The sequence below is a fragment of the Salvelinus sp. IW2-2015 genome, linkage group LG25, assembly GCF_002910315.2.
Source record: "Salvelinus sp. IW2-2015 linkage group LG25, ASM291031v2, whole genome shotgun sequence".
Taxonomy (NCBI): Eukaryota; Metazoa; Chordata; class Actinopteri; order Salmoniformes; family Salmonidae; genus Salvelinus; species Salvelinus sp. IW2-2015.
Window position 1 is genome coordinate 13,088,630 of NC_036865.1, and position 17,286 is coordinate 13,105,915.

At 43.8% G+C, this 17,286-nt stretch overlaps 1 protein-coding gene across 2 annotated transcripts in view; it reads left to right on the forward strand.

Moving 5' to 3' along the window:
• The window catches only part of ccdc85a (coiled-coil domain containing 85A), a 38,713-nt gene extending 33,541 nt beyond the window's left edge, over positions 1-5,172 (forward strand). The window contains exons 3-4 of one of the 2 annotated variants that reach the window (XM_023969894.2): positions 776-833; positions 4,512-5,172. In XM_023969894.2, the coding sequence (XP_023825662.1) occupies positions 776-833; positions 4,512-4,527 (74 nt within the window). In that variant the 3' untranslated portion in view covers positions 4,528-5,172. The remainder of the gene's footprint in view (positions 1-775; positions 834-4,511) is intronic. The other variant, XM_023969895.2, reaches the window with a different exon arrangement.
• The last annotated feature ends 12,114 nt before the right edge of the window (positions 5,173-17,286 follow it).

A 17,286-nucleotide genomic window follows, 5' to 3' on the forward strand; every position in this document is an offset into this window, starting at 1 on the left:
TTTTTATGGAATGTCTTCTTAATGTCCTGTGAACATGACTTTAAATAGAACCGTGAGGAAACCTGTAGAAAATGTTATGCTCAAGTACTGAAATTCCCACAGAAGATTGTTGTCTCTTAACGTTCTCTGAACATTACTTTAAATTTAACCACGAGGAAACCTGTAGGAAACGTTCATTATGCTGAAGCACCGAAATTCCCACCTAATAAACATATGTTTCATGTTATGTGCTAGCTTGGTATCCTGCACCATTCACAGAACTTTGTGGGAAGGTTGTATGCAAAATAACCATAGAACAACCTTGCTTTCACCAAGCTCTAAGAAACATATGGTTCTCAGAACGTTATGTGCTAACTGGGGTGTGTGTGTGTTGTCCTCAGTGTATCAAACATAAATAATTAAGAGGGCATTATAAGCAAATCAAACCAGCAGATCCAGTCCTCTCAGATTAAGTGATGCTTCCTTATTACAACACACTTGAATTATGGGGTTGTTTTCCACCTAATGACTGTAATTAGTACAGTGACTCACTACTATGGCCACACGTACGAACACACACACACACACACACACACACACACACACACACACACACACACACACACACACACACACACACACACACACACACANCACACACACACACACACACACACACACACACACACACACTGCTCTGGATATACTGTGAAAATCAAGACAGACACACGACAATACTCTACTATAATATATTTTCAATCTTAAATATGTTTATTTTATTCTATGTTGTTTCCAGCTCTCATATCTGCTGGCTGCTGCACCAACACCTGTAGGAGTGTGAAGATTTGGGACAGGTGAGACATACAATACCAGTCAAAGTTTGGACACACCTACTCATTCAAGGGTTTTTCTTTATTTTTACTATTTTCTACATTGTAGAATAATAGTAAAGACATCAAAACTATGAAATAACAAATATGGAATCATGTAGTAACCAAAAAAGTGTTAAACAAATCAAAATATATTTTATATTTGAGATTCTTCAAAGTAGCCACCCCTTTCCTTGATGACAGCTTTGCACACTCTTGGCATTCTCTCAACCAGCTTCACCTGGAATCCTTTTACAACAGTCTTGAAGGACTTCACACATATGCCGAGTACTTGTTGGCTGCTTTTCCTTCACTCTGCGGTCCAACTCATCCTAAACTATCTCAATTGGGTTGAGGTCAGGTGATTGTGGAGGCCAGGTCATCTGATGCATCTCCTTCTTGGTCAAGTAGTCCTTACACAGCCTGGAGGTGTGTTGGTCATTGTCCTGTTGAAAAACAAATGATAGTCCCACTATGCACAAACCAGATGGCATGGCGTATCGCTGCAGAATGCTGTGGTAGCCATGCTGGTTAAGTGTGCCTTGAATTCTAAATAAATCACTGTCAGTGTCACCAGCAAAGCACCCCCACATCATCACACATCCTCCATGCTTCACGGTGGTAACCACACACGCGGAGATCATCCATTCACCTACTCTGCGTCTCACAAAGACATGGCGGTTGGAACCAAAAATCTAAAATTTGGACTCATCAGACCAAAGGACAGATTTCCACCGGTCTAATGTCCATTGCTCGTGTTTCTTGCCCCAGCAAGTCTCTTCTTATTATTGGTGTCCTTTAGTAGTGGTTTCTTTGCAGCAATTTGACCATGAAGGCCTGATTCATACAGTCTCCTCTGAACAGTTGATGTTGAGATATGTCTGTTACTTGAACTCTGTGAAGCATTTATTTGGGCTGCAATCTGAGGTGCTAATGAACTTATCCTCTGCAGCAGAGGTAACTCTGGGTCTTCCTTTCCTGTGGTGGTCCTCATGAGAGCCAGTTTCATCATAACGCTTGATGGTTTTTGCGACTGCACTTGAAGAAACTTTCAAAGTTCATCCAGATTGACTGACCTTCATGTCTTAAAGTAATGATGGACTGTCGTTTCTCTATGCTTATTTGAGCTGTTCTTGCCATTATATGAACCAGGTATTTTACCAAATAGGGCTATCTTCTGTATACCAACCCTACCTTGTCACAACCTAACTGATTGGCTCAAACGCATTAAGGAAAGAAATTCCACAAGCTAACTTTTAACAAGACACATCTGTTAATTGAAATGCATTCCAGGAGACTAGCTGGTTGAGAGAATGCCAAGAGTGCAAAGCTGTCATCAAGGCAAATGGTGGCTACTTTGAAGAATCTAAAATCTAAAATATATTTTGATTTGTTTAACACTTTTTTGGTTACTACATTATTCCATGTGTGTTATTTCATAGTTTTGATGTCTTTACTATGTAGAAAATGTAGAAAATAGTACAAAATCAAGAAAAACCCTAGAATGAGTATGTGTCCACACTTTTGACTGGTACTGCACATACAAAGGCATGCACACACACAAAAACAAACACATACAGTGCATTCAGAAAGTATTCAGACCATTTGAATTTTTCCATATTTTGGCCTTAATCTAAAATTTATTGAATCGTTTTTTCCCCCTCATCAATCTACACACAATACCCCATAATGACAAAGCAAAACAGGTTTTTAGAAATTTTTGCAATTGTATTAAAAATTAAAAACCGGAAATATTCCATTTACATTGGTATTCAAATCTTCTACTCAATACTTTGTTGAAGCACCTTTGGCAGCGATTATAGCCTCAAGTCTTCTTGGGTATGATGCTACAATACACCTGTATTTGGGGAGTTTCTCCCATTATTCTCTGCAGATCTTCTCAAGCTCTGTAAGGTTGGATGAGGAGCGTCGCTGCACAGCTATTTTCAGGTCTCTTCAGAGATGTTCAATCGGGTTCATGTCCGAGCTCTGGCTGGGCCAGTCAAGGACATTCAGAGACCTGTTCCAAAGCCACTCCTGCATTGTCTTGTCTTTGTGCTTAGGGTCGTTGTCCTGTTGGAAGGTGAACCTTCGCCCCAGTCTGAGGTCGTGAGCAGGTTTTCATCAAGGATTGTTATGTTATTTATTTTGATTTTACCAGGCAAGTCGGTTAAGAACAAATTTTTATTTACAATGACGGCCTAGGAACAGTGGGTTAACTGCCTTGTTCAAGGGCAGAACGACAGATTTTTACCTTGTCAGCTCAGGGATTCGATCCACCAACCTTTCAGTTACTCGCCCAACGCTCTAACCACTAGGCTACCTGCCGCCACAAGGAGTTTTCCAAAAGGATCTCTCTTTGCTTTGCTCCGTTCATCTTTCCCTCGATCCTGACTAGTCTCCCAGTCCCTGCCGCCGAAAAACATCCCCACAGCATGATGCTGCCACCACCATGCTTCACCGTAGGGATGGTGCCAGGTTTCCTCCAGACGTGACGCTTAGCATTCAGGCCAAAGAGTTTCTTGGTTTCATCAGACCAGAGAGTCTTTCTCATGGTCTGAAAGTCCTCTAGGTACCTTTTGGCATGGCTTCCATCTGGTCACTCTACCATAACGGTCTGATTGGTGGAGTGCTCTTCCATTTAAGAATGATGGAGGCCACTGTGTTCTTGGGGACCTTCAATGTTGCAGAAATGTGTTGTTACCCTTCCCCAGATCCGTGCTTCGACACATTTACCACAGGTGGACTCCAATCAAATCACATATTTTCATGAAAGTGAAACTTAAGTAAATACAAAAAAACAAATAAAGAATAAACGAACCRTGACGACAATTCAGTGCGAACAGGCAACTAAACATAAACAATAGCCCATCACCCTCAGGTGGAAAAAATGCAACTTAAGTATGATCCCCAATTAGAGACAACGACTACCAGCTGCCTCTAATTGGGAATCATACACAAACACCAACATAGGAAAATTAACCTGAACCCCACATAGAAATAATAAACTAGACTAAACACCCCTAGTCACGCCCTGACCTACTCTACCATAGAAAATACAGTCTTTCTATGGTCAGGACGTGACATATAGCTTTCTTTAACTTTGAAAAGGTGGAGTAGGTTGTGTAGACATGTAGGAAAAAAATTGAATATAATCCCTTTTTAGATTTAAGTTTAACGCAGCAAAATGTGAAGAAAGTTCAATGGGGTGTAGACTTTCTATAGGCACTGTAGCTTGTTGTTGATGTTGGCCAATCAAGGTGACAAAGAGGCTCAATGTGTAGCAAGTGAAGTGAGAGTTCGCTAATGCAATGCAAGATGGAATAAAATTATGGGATTTAAAGTTCTCAATGAGAAGGAGTAAGCTACAACGAGCAACCAACAGGTAAGCTGTTGTTTTATCTGAAAGGGGTTGGGGGAAAAGCGCAGCATGTAGCCTGAATTAGCCTAGCTAGCTATAGCAGCAGTGCTCAGGTAAAAAAACGTAAGTAAAAAAATAACATGTATTTACAATATCCGGATATCTGACAGAAATTACTATTCGAATAGTGAAATTATTTAAAACCCCCATCCCTAACGCGCGCGCACACACACATGGCAACTTGCACGAAACATGCATATACACAGTAATGGTAATACCCATTTTCCCCTCTTGTCTTTCAGCTTTGATGCCTCCTGACCCCGACAAGCCTCCATCATACATGCTGCAGTGACCAGAGCCCCTAAAGAGAGAGAGAGGGGGAGAGACAGAGAGAAACACTAGAGAGAGAGGTGCAGTAGAGAAAGAGAAAAAAAGAGCGAAAGAAAGACCAAAATAAAGGTTGAAAGACAGTGTCTTGATGAGGGCGACTCTCCCACTTCAGCCATGCTCTTTCTTAATGTCAGATAGAGGAAACACGGTAGTGTGGTTGCCAAATTAATATAACTGTCAGTGAATTTTATCTCTCTGTTGCCAACAAAATAGTCCTACCTCCTTTGATAAAAAAGCCTATGAAACAGAAAGGAACAAGACTTGTCGGCCATAGGCCCTTTACAGACCAACACATGCTCTCCATAATGCATTACAGTACTGTGTTCCCCTTTCAGCTTTGTGTGAAGTTCCAACCAGTGTTACAGTACAGTACATAAACCTTGTGTCAAAGTTCAACTGAGAAGATTGTATTATATTGGCCTCTTATTATACATCTACAAATGTAAACACCAGCTAATATGACAATGGTTGTGGAGAGAACATAACAAAATCCTAATCTCAATTCATGTGATTTGTGAGGGGTCACTTACACACACACACACACACACACACACACACACACACACACACACACACTTTATTACTAACAGACTGTACCGTATAACCTCTAATCCCTGTGACTTTTTAGATTTTTGGTGACAGAACTAAGATAAGTCAAAAGTAGTGTATATCTGCTTAGTTTTCTATATATAACAATGATAGTATTATTTTTGACCTACTGGTCTTATTATATCTATAAATATCATATCAAGAGATGTATGTCTAATATAATAAAGTGTCTTTATGTAAAATACCTAATCCAGAGAGACTTGTCTTCTGTTTGGCCCCACACACACACACCATACACTGACGATAGGTGTGTTTGTATTTAGGAGTGCATGGATTCATGTTAAGGATGAAGAAAATTACTATTTCACCCCAGCAGAAGGAACGGCAACAGGTATTCAGCAATTATGCGCTTAACTCGTCGATCCAGGCACAACACAGCAGATAGAAGCTCATGATGATCAAGCTCACCATTCCGCTTGACCGAAGAGACCTCCATGATATTCACAGGCTTATCTGATCAATATCTCTCTATAGTCAGCTTGTGTCTGTGTGTTTTCGTAACACTATATTATACAGTAAATATATAGATTTTCCTCTGGGTTGCTGCCATGGGATATGGTCTAACATTATTTATTTACTCAAATGGCATCAGATCAAATCAATTCTAATAAGAACCACCCTCGCAGTTAGAAACACATATACATCTCTACACTTTCCCAACCAACATACATACACTCGCAAAGGAAGCATACACACTAAGGAAATCACACAAAGGAAAATGTTTTATTTTCATTGTACACAATTATCTTACAAACACACACCTGTGTGTGGGGTAGGCGAGGGGAGTGGTGTGCTGATTAACATGAACTCTGTCAGCAGGGCGGAACTGCAAACCTACTCCTGTGATTGTCTGAGTTCTCACTGCAATGCACCAGTAGTGGGTCCTACTAGGGTTGCCCTCACTACTGCCTGCAAGCTGTGTCTCTGTGTCAGCCTACCTGACTAAACACACTGTGTCTGTCTATCCGCCTGTACTTACTTTGACATGTAATGTCAATGTAGGCTGGGAGGGCTGAAGAGGATGGCTTATATTTCATAACTGCAGTATTGTTCAAATAAAATAACACAATTTGTAGGAACTGGGATTGTCTAATTAGCAACATGCCTTCGCTAGCACGTTGATACCTGGTGTGTGTGCTTGTGTGTGTGACTGCGACTTTCTGTGTGTGTCTGATTCTGCACGTGTGTGTGTCTGTGTGCGTGTGCATGCATGGAGATCCCTGGGGATTTCTCATTATAGAAGAACTACGTTGTTTTTTCAAGTCCTAAACATCCTACATTTGATCCAGGATAACAGTCACACACTAATGTCAGAGCCTAGGGATTTGGGAATCACATTGCAAAGTCCTGGATTTGCAATGGATTGTTCCCCTTCATTGTTATTCCCTGTTCCCTGTAGGGAACGGTCTGTGTATAAATCAGTAGTTCTCACTAGGGATTGAGTAAAGCAGCTTTTTCTTTGCCTCTATTGTCTCTCTCCGTCAGTTATGTGACACACTACACCTGGAAGTCTACCTGGGGTGCGTTCAACGTTTGCTACGTTGCGTGGCGGTTTGTACTGAAACCACATTTTCCCTAAACGGTCTTCAACAGCATTTGAGGTATGTTTTCTCCTGTTTGGTGGATGTAGCAAGGTGCGGCCTGATCAATATGGTTGTGACCATCTGAAATCGGCAAACACACCATATATAATCACCATCTGGGCCACCATTGTCACATTGACCACGTTTACATGCACACCAATATCCCGTTTGTAACGTCTCTCATCGGAAGGCATGGACCAAAGCGCAGCGTGGTAAGTGTTCATGATATTTTATTTCTCAAAAAACACTTGAACAAAATAACAAAGTGAAAAACCGAAACAGTTCTGTCAGATGCAGACACTAAACAGAAACTAACTACCCACAAACACAGGTGGGAAAAAGGCTGGCTAAGTATGATTCCCAATCAGAGACATCAATAGACAGCTGCCTCTGATTGGGAACCACACTTGGCCAAAAACAAAGAAATAGAAAACATAGAAATAAAGAAACTAGAATGCCCACCCTAGTCACACCCTGGCCTAACCAAAATAGATAATAAAAACCTCTCTATGGCCAGGGTGTGACACCGTTATTATTCGGGATACTCAAGGATTCTGTTTTTGAGTTGATGCATATAAACATCATATCTGTCAGCGATTGGGTGCAGAGATGTAGCGGAGTCAGGCGCAGGACACAGTTTAGAGTAAAACAACTGAGTTTACTCAATAAAACAAATAAGCAATATTCCAATAAGGAAAATACAAACTACAACAACCACTAAGACACCAACAATCATGGACAGAACAGAAAGGTATGCCAGAGGGTTAAATAAGGAACATGATATGGGAATTGAAACCAGGTGTGTGTAATACAGACAAAATGAAACGAAAATGAAACATGGATCGGTGGTGACTAGAAAGCCGGTGACGTCGACCGCCGAACACCACCCGAACAAGGAGAGGGGCCGACACCGGCCTCGGGACGACCCGGAGGACGGGACGCAGGGCGATCCGGGTGGAGACGGTGAAACTCCTGTAGCAATGAAGGATCCAGGATGTCCTCCACCGGTACCCAGCATCTCTCCTCCGGGCCGTACCCCTCCCACTCCACGAGGTACTGAAGGCCCCTCGCCCGACGCCTTGAGTCCATGATGGCTCGTACGGTATACTCCGGGACCCCCTCGATGTCCAGAGGGGGCGGAGGAAAAGGCACATGGAACGAGGGGTTAATACGATAATCAGGGGGAAGTTGTATCCTATTACAAACCTCGTTCAGTCTCCTCAGGACTTTAAATGGCCCCACAAACCGCAGACCCAGCTTCCGGCAGGGCAGGTGAAGGGGCAGGTTTCGGGTCGAGAGCCAGACCCGATCCAGCCTCACTGCGGTGGCGGTCGGCACTCGCCTTTTGCCTCCTGACGGCCCGCTGTAGCCGCACATGGGCAGCGTTCCATGTCTCCTCTGAGTGCCGAAACCATTCATCCACCGCAGGAGCCTCAATCTGGCTCTGATGCCATGGTGCCAGGACCGGCTGATAACCCAGCACACACTGAAACGGTGATAGGTTGGAAGAGGAGTGGCGGAGGGAGTTTTGGGCCATCTCCGCCCAGGGGATGTAAACCGCCCACTCCCCCGGCCGGTCCTGGCAATAGSACCGCAGAAACCTACCCACATCCTGGTTGACTCTCTCCACCTGCCCGTTACTCTCGGGGTGGAAACCTGAGGTAAGGCTGACCGAGACCCCCAGGCGTCCCATAAACGCCCTCCAGACTCTAGACGTGAATTGGGAACCCCGATCAGAAACTATATCCTCAGGCACCCCGTAGTGCCGGAATACGTGGGTGAACAGGGCCTCTGCAGTCTGTAGAGTCGCAGGGAGACCAGGCAAAGGAAGGAGATGGCAGGACTTAGAAAACCGATCCACAACGACCAGGATCGTGATGTTACCCTGCGACGGTGGAAGATCCGTCACCGATAGGTGTGACCACGGTCGTTGTGGAACGGGAAGGGTTTGTAATTTCCCTCTGGGCAGATGTCTAGGTGCCTTGCACTGTGCGCATACCGAACAGGAGGAAACATAAACCCTCACGTCCTTAGCTAAAGTGGGCCACCAGTACTTCCCAGCAAGGCAGCGCACCCTCCGACCGATGCCAGGATGTCCAGAGGAGGGTGACGTGTGAGCCCAACAGATCAAACGATCGCGGACATCAAACGGAACATACAGACGCCCAGCTGGACACTCAGGGGGAGTGGGCTCTGCACSYGACGCCCGCTYGATGTCCGCGTCCACCTCCCATACCACCGGTGCCACCAGGCGAGAAGCTGGAATTATGGGAGTGGGATCCGTGGACCGCTCCTCTGTATCATACAGCCGGGACAGTGCGTCTGCCTTAACGTTCTGGGAACCTGGTTTGTAGGATAGGGTGAAAACAAAGCGGGTGAAAAACATGGCCCACCTTGCCTGGCGAGGGTTCATTCTCCTCGCCACCCGGATGTACTCCAGATTGCGGTGGTCAGTCTAAATGAGGAAAGGGTGTTTAGCCCCCTCAAGCCAATGCCTCCAAGCCTTCAGAGCCTTGACAACAGCCAACAGCTCCCGGTCCCCCACATCATAGTTTGGCYCCGCCGGGCTGAGCTTCTTCGGAAAAAAAGCACAGGGGCGGAGCTTCGGTGGCGTACCCGAGTGCTGAGACAGCACAGCTCCTATCCCAGCCTCGGACGCGTCCACCTCTACTATGAATGCCAAGGAGGGATCAGGATGAGCCAGCACGGGAGCCGAGGTAAACAGAGCCTTCAGGTGACCAAAAGCCCTGTCCGCCCCAGCTGACCACTGCAGTCGCGCCGGTCCCCCCTTCAGCAAGGAGGTAATGGGAGCCGCTACCTGACCAAAGCCCCGGATAAACCTCCGGTAGTAGTTGGCAAACCCTAAGAACCGCTGCACCTCCTTTACCGTGGTTGGAGTCGGCCATTTATGCACGGCTGAAACGCGGTCATTTTCCATCTCCACCCCTGACGCTGAAAAGCGGTACCCTAGGAAGGAGACGGACTGTTGGAAGAACAGACATTTCTCCGCCTTGACGTATAGGTCATGCTCCAACAGTCGACCAAGCACCCTGCGCACAAGGGACACATGCTCGGCACGGGAAGTGGAGTATATTAGAAAGTCATCTATATACACCACTACACCCTGCCCGTGCAGGTCCCCGAAAATCTCATCCACAAAGGATTGGAAGACTGATGGAGCATTCATTAACCCATACGGCATGACTAGGTACTCATAGTGCCCAGAAGTGGTACTAAATGCCGTCTTCCACTCATCCCCTCCCCGGATACGCACCAGGTTGTAAGCGCTCCTGAGGACCAATTTTGTGAAGAAGCGCGCCCCGTGCAAAGACTCTGTTATACTGGCGATGAGAGGTAGCGGGTAACTGTATTTTACCGTAATCTGATTTAAACCTCGATAGTCAATACACGGGCGTAAACCTCCATCCTTCTTCTTCACAAAAAATAAACTCGAGGAGACAGGTGAAGTGGAAGGCCGAATGTATCCCTGTCCCAGAGATTCGGCAACATATGTTTCCATAGCCGCCGTCTCCTCCTGTGACAGAGGATACACGTGACTCCTGGGAAGTGCAGCGCCTACCTGGAGATTTATCGCACAATCCCCCTGTCGATGGGWTGGTAATTGAGTCGCCTTMTTTTTACAGAAGGCGAGTGCCAAMTCGGCATATTCGGRGGGAATGTGCATGGTGGAAAYCTGGTTTGGACTTTCCACCGTAGTGGCACCTAAGGAAACACCTACACACCTCCCTGAACACTGACAGGACCATCCYTTGAGAGYCCTCTGTTGCCAYGAAATAATAGGATCATGAGAGGCCAACCAGGGAAGGCCCAACACAACAGGAAACGCAGGAGAGTCGATCAGGAAGAGACTAATTCTCTCCTCGTGACCCCCCTGCGTTATCATAGTAATGGGAGCTGTGACCTCCCTAATTAGCCCCGATCCCAAAGGACGACTATCTAAGGCATGTACAGGGAAGGGAACATCAACAGGAACAATAGGGATCCCTAATCTATGTGCCAAGGAGCGGTCAATAAAGTTCCCAGCTGCGCCTGAATCTACTAGCGCCTTATGCTGGGAATGCGGGGAAACTCAGGAACTTCTATAGGTAACCACATGTGTGCAACAGGGGACTCTGGGTGAGTTGTGTGCCTACTCACCTGGGATGACCCACCAGTGCTCCGCGGGAGGCCAACAGGTTCGTAATCATCCAGAGTCGGGCCTTCCCTTCCCCAGATGACGTTGGCCCACTCCAGGGCTTTTACAGTCAGGCAGGAGATGAGGGCGCTCACTCTCTCGCGTCCCGGAGGGGCCGGCTGAACAGCTGTCAGGTAGAGCTCCAGCTGGAGTAGGAACCCCTGGCACCCGGCAGCTGTTCCGTCATACGCTCCCGGGAGCAAGAGCCGAATCCCACTGGGTCCTGACAAAGGAGGGGTGGACATCGGTGTAGGTTGAGGTGCGGGCGGAGGTGAATGTGGGATTTACAGGAAAGCYTCCTCTCTCCCATCTGTCCATTGTTTGCAGCACGCGATCCATGGCTGTCCCGAGACTTTGTAACATAGTCGCGTGCTGCTGGACGCGCTCCTCTACTGGGAGAGAAGGGCTGGCTGCACCTGCTGACTCCATTTGAGTGGTCCGGGATTCTGTCAGCGATTGGGTGCAGAGATGTAGCGGAGTCAGGCGCAGGACACAGTTTAGAGTAAAACAACTGAGTTTACTCAATAAAACAAACAAGCAATATTCCAATAAGGAAAATACAAACTAACACCTACAACAACCACTAAGACACCAACAATCACAGACAGAACAGAAAGGTATGCCAGAGGGTTAAATAAGGAACATGATATGGGAATTGAAACCAGGTGTGTGTAATACAGACAAAACAAAACGAAAATGAAACATGGATCGGTGGTGACTAGAAAGCCGGTGACGTCGACCGCCGAACACCACCCGAACAAGGAGAGGGGCCGACTTCGGCGGAAGTCGTGACAATATCCTGTTTACAATCATCCGAAAAAGCTTGTATCCCGGTTATGAGAAACCCGTATAAGATGCCTGGGATATGCTGATCTTAGACCGGATACTGTGCCTTGTAAACATCTTACCCTGTTTACTGTTGTTTTTTGCGGTCTCCGCAAGTCCAATTTTACATATAATGGGTGTGGTGTGATGATGTTTTCATCTGATTGTCAAACATATCACTTCAAAAAGTAGGCTACCTGCGCAGTTCCATCCACCATAGTAATTTCATAATAATTGATTTTGCTGATACTCCGTACTGAACCATATAGCCTACTGGCCACATTTTTTTTGATAGGCCATTTGTTAGTCAAATATAGGTATATTGAACAAAAATATAAATGCAACAATTTCAAAGATTTTACTGAGTTACAGTTCAAATAAGGAAATCAGTCAATGGAAATAAATTCATTAGGCCCTAATCTATGGATTTCACATGACTGGGAATACAGATATGCATCTGTTGGTCACAGATACTGTACCTTAAAAACAATGGGCGTGACAATGGGCCTCAGGATGTCTACAAGGTATCTCTGTGCATTAAAATTGCCATCGATAAAATGCAATTGTGTTCGTTGTCCGTAGCTTATGCTTTCCCATTACATAACCCCACCACCACCATGGGGCACTCTGTTCATAACGTTGACATCAGCAAACCGCTCGCCATACACGTGGTCTGCAGTTGTGAGGCCAGTTGGACGTACTGTCAAATTCCCTAAAACGACATTGAAGGTGTCTTATGGTAGAGAAATTAACATWAAATTATCTGGCAACAGCTCTGGTGAACATTCCTGTAGTCAGCATGCCAATTGCACGCTCCCTCAAAACTTGAGACATCTGTGGCATTGTGTTGTGTGACAAAACTGCACATTTTAGAGTGGCCGTTTGTCCACGGCACAAGGTGCACTTGTGTAATGATCATGCTGTTTAATCAGATTCTTGATATGCCACTCCTGTCAGGTGGATGGATTATCTTGGCAAAGAAGAAATGCTCACTAACAGGGATGTAAAATGTTTTCTTTGGGGGGGGGGGGGGGGATCTTTTAAATCAGCTCATGATGAGACCAACACTTTACATGTTGCGTTGATATTTTTCTCATGCAGCTTCTCTTCTGTCATAAGTTGTTGCCCTAGAAGACTAAATAAAGTAGTGCTCACCAGAATAATGTCTTACATTTATAGAATGAATGCAGTTAACACTGGTAAAGTTGTCTGTTTCTTTTAGGGACCGGGGATAAAACGCAATAACTCCAAAACAGTGGAAAGATTGGTCCTGTGCAAAATGTCCAAATGTCATCAGCCGGTTTTAAGGAAATGAAAGGCGAGGAAACTATGAAACACGTTTCTGATAAGACTTCAGTTCATCTTGGGTGCATAGCTGCAACCTGCTCTCAGAATATTTCATATTATTCTGTATGTAAATCCAAGATGCTCCATTTAGTATCATATGTTACGTTTAGTATGGTATGTATTAATTTGTGGATGTCTATCAATCATTTCATATGATGTTACGGAATTTGCAAAACGTACAATATGTTGCGAACTTGCTAAATTTATGATATATGACRAATACAGTACCAGTCAAAAGTTTTGGACCCACCTACTCATTTCAGGGGTTTTCTTTATTTTTACTATTGTCTACATTGTAGAATAATTATCAAGGCACAAGGCGAGACCCAAATGCAGACACAGGAGGATATGGTTGGAGTCTTACAATGTTTATTAATCCAAAGGGACAGGCAAAAAGGTCAAAACCAGATCAGAGTCCAGGAGGTACAAAGTGGCAGACAGGCTCGTGGTCAAGGCAGGCAGAATGGTCGGGCAGGTGGGTACAAAGTCCAGAAACAGGCAAGGATCAAAACCGGGAGGACTAGAAAAAGGAGAATGCAAAAAGCAGGAGAACGGGAAAAATGCTGGTTGACTTGGAAACATACAAGACAAACTGGCACAGAGAGAGAGGAAACACAGGGATAAATACACTGGGGAAAATAAGTAACACCTGGAGGGGGTGGAGACAATCACATGGACAGGTGAAACAGAACAAGGCAAGACAATAATAGTGAAGATGTCAAAACTATGAAATGACACATATAGAATCATGTAGTAACCAAAAACAATTAATTTGGTTAATTTTGCAGCTTTGGGGTTGGTTGGTTGAATAATCATGGTAATATTTCCTTTAGGGCTCTTCAAAAATCAGAATACCATTTAAAAAAATAATAATATATAATATTTTATATACATATATATATATAGTACAGTCAAAAGTTTGGACAAACCTACTCATTCCAGGGTTTGTCTTTATTTTGACTATTTTCTACATTGTAGAATAATAGTGAAGACATCAACACTATGAAATAACACATATGGAATCAAGTAGTAACCAAAAAAGTGTTAAACAAATCAAAATATATTTTATATTTGAGATTCTTCAAAGTAATCACCCTTTGCCTTGATGACAGCTTTGCACACTCTTGACATTCTCTCAACCAGCTTCATGAGTTAGTCACCTGGAATGCATTTCAATTAACGTGTGCCTTGTTTAAAGTTAATTTGTGGAATTTATTTTCTTCTTAATGCGTTTAGTCAATCAGTTGTGTTGTGACAAGGTAGAGTTGGTATACAGAAGATAGCCCTATTTGGTAAAAGATCTGGTCCATATTATGGCAAGAACAGCTCAAATAAGCAAAGATAAATGACAGTCCATCATTACTTTAAGACATAAAGGTCAGTCAATTTCAATAACTTTGAAAGTGCGGTCGCAAGAACCATAAAGCGCTATTATGAAACTGGCTCTCATGAGGACTGCCACAGGAAAGGAAGACCCAGAGTTATCTCTGCTGCAGAGGATAAGTTCATTCATTAGAGTTACCAACCTCAGAAACTGCAGCCCAAATAAATGTTTCACAGAGTTCAAATAACAGACACATCTGAACATCAACTGTTCAGAGGAGACTGAGTGAATCAGGCCTTCATGGTCAAATTGCTGCAAAGAAACCACTATTAAAAGATACCAATAAGAAGAAGAGACTTGCTTGGGGAAAGAAACACGAGCAATTGACATTGGATCAGTGGAAATCTGTCCTTTGGTTTGATGAGTCCAAATTTGAGATTTTTGGTTCTAACCGCCGTGTCTTTCTGAGACGCAGAGTAGGAGAACGGATTATCTGCGCATGTGTGGTTTCTACCATGAAGCATGGAGGAGGAGGTGTGATGGTGCTTTGCTGGTGACACTGTCTGTGATTTATTTAGGATTCAAAGCACACTTAACCAGCATGGCTACCAGAGCATTCTGCAGTGATACAGCATCCCATCTGGTTTGGGCTTAGTGGGACTATCATTTGTTTTTCAAAAGGACACTGACCCAACACACCTCCAGGCTGTGTAAGGGCTATTTGACCAATAAGGAGAGTGATGGAGTGCTGCATCAGATTGCCTGGCCTCCACAATCACCCGACCTCAACCCAATTGAGATGTTTGGGATGAGTTGGCCGCAGAGTGAAGGAAAAGCAGGCAACAAGTGCTCAGCATTTGTGGGAACTCCTTCAAGACTCTTGGAAAAGCTTTCCAGGTGAAGCTTCTTGAGAGAATGCCAAGAGTTCGCAAAGCTGTCATCAAGGCAAAGTGTGGTTACTTTTCAGAATCTTAAATATATTTTGATTTGTTTGGTTACTACATGATTCTACGTTGTATTATTCTACAATGTAGAAAATAGTACAAATAAAGAAAACCCCTTGAATTAGTTGGTGTGTCCAAACTGTTGACTGGTACTGTATGTAAAATGTATTATATTTTATGAATTCTAATTTGTTGTGGCTAACGTTAGCTTTGGTGACTAGGTGGCTAGTGTTGTCTAGCTGGCTAAAGTTAGCTAGGCTAGGGGTTGGGGGTTAGGGTTAAGAGTTAGGTTAAAGGGTTAAGGTTAGGGGAAGTGTTAGCTGAAGGCTTAAGGTTAGGTGAAGGGTTAGCTAAAAGGGTTATGGTTAGGGGAAGGGTTCGCTAACATGCTAAGTTGTTGCGAAGTAGCTAAAAAAGTAGTAAGTAGTTGAAAAGTTGCTATTCATCTAAAATGCTAAAGTTGTCCATGATGAATTTCATATTATACACCCACCCATCCACCCTGAATAACCAACCTCCTTTTGTTTTTGCCTGAAGTAACCATCTGTCTTATGTAACCATACCAAATGTAACTAAATGGAGTGTCTCGGATTTCCGTACATAATAATAATATGAAATGCTCTGAGACCAGGTTGCTCTGTTACACCCTCCTTATGTTTTTGCCTTACATAACCTTCTGTCTTATGTAACCATAACAAACCTTATGTAACCATAACAAATAATACTATATCATTTGAGTGTCCCGGATTTACATTTACTATGTTACGTCTAGTCTATGAGACCAGGCTGATATTTTATGTGGTTGAAATACTGTCTGCTTGCATTACAGTGTGAAAGATAACACATTACACGCACATTCGCATTTTCTCAAGAGATGCTGAAAGAAATATATCATATTTCTCCACTTCTGTACCCGAGACAAAATAAACATTTGTTCTATACCTTTACTGCAAGAAATGCATAATTCTGCAGTAGTTAATATTGTATTACGCTACATGTGAGCAGTTATAGGCCTACAGTCGGTGTCCATATTTCAATTACTATTCCATTTAACCCATATATTAACTTTAATTAGGAATATTCAGTTTTTTCATGGATACGGGTATACTTGTTAGCGGGATATCAAAGGTGCATGTAAACGTTTTATCCCGAATAAGACCTTCAACGGGATATGAGCTACTATCCAGAGTACTGTGTGCATGTAAACGTGGTCAATGTCTTCAACTGGTTGTTCAGTACAGTACCGTTTCCACACACTGTTGAGTCATACTGACCTAGAAGTCTGAGAGGGGCTACTTACACAAATGTATTGCAAGACCCAAGGGCATACACAGTATACATTGTATTGTGTTTGACCCCTTACAGTAGTTATCTAAATGCAATTTGATCAAAGGGATTCTGGGTTATGTTTGATACATTACCACCATCTAAATATTTGCTTGTAAACTTGAAAGCAGGTAAATACTTGATGAAATCCAGACTTGTGAAATAATCACAAACGTGCATACACCCACAAACACACTCCTCTTTCTGTTGCGTTGTTTTGTAGCATGTTGCCCATGTTGTATCCAACCGCATCCCCACCCCCCACACACTTACATAACTCTGCCCAACCATGGGCGACATGACTTCATCACCATGGCAACAGACCTAAACTCTCAGACACTATTATGATTATCTGGGTTTCCACAGTTTTAAACTCTGTGTCTCAATGACCGTGCCCGTCTGACTCAGCGACCAGTCATTTTCAAGACGCTAAAAGGAACAATTGTCCAGACAGAGGATTAAGTTTGCGAATTTACGGTTTATTGACCCAACTTCACACAGGCTACTGTTTGGCCGTAGCCCACGCCAAATAAA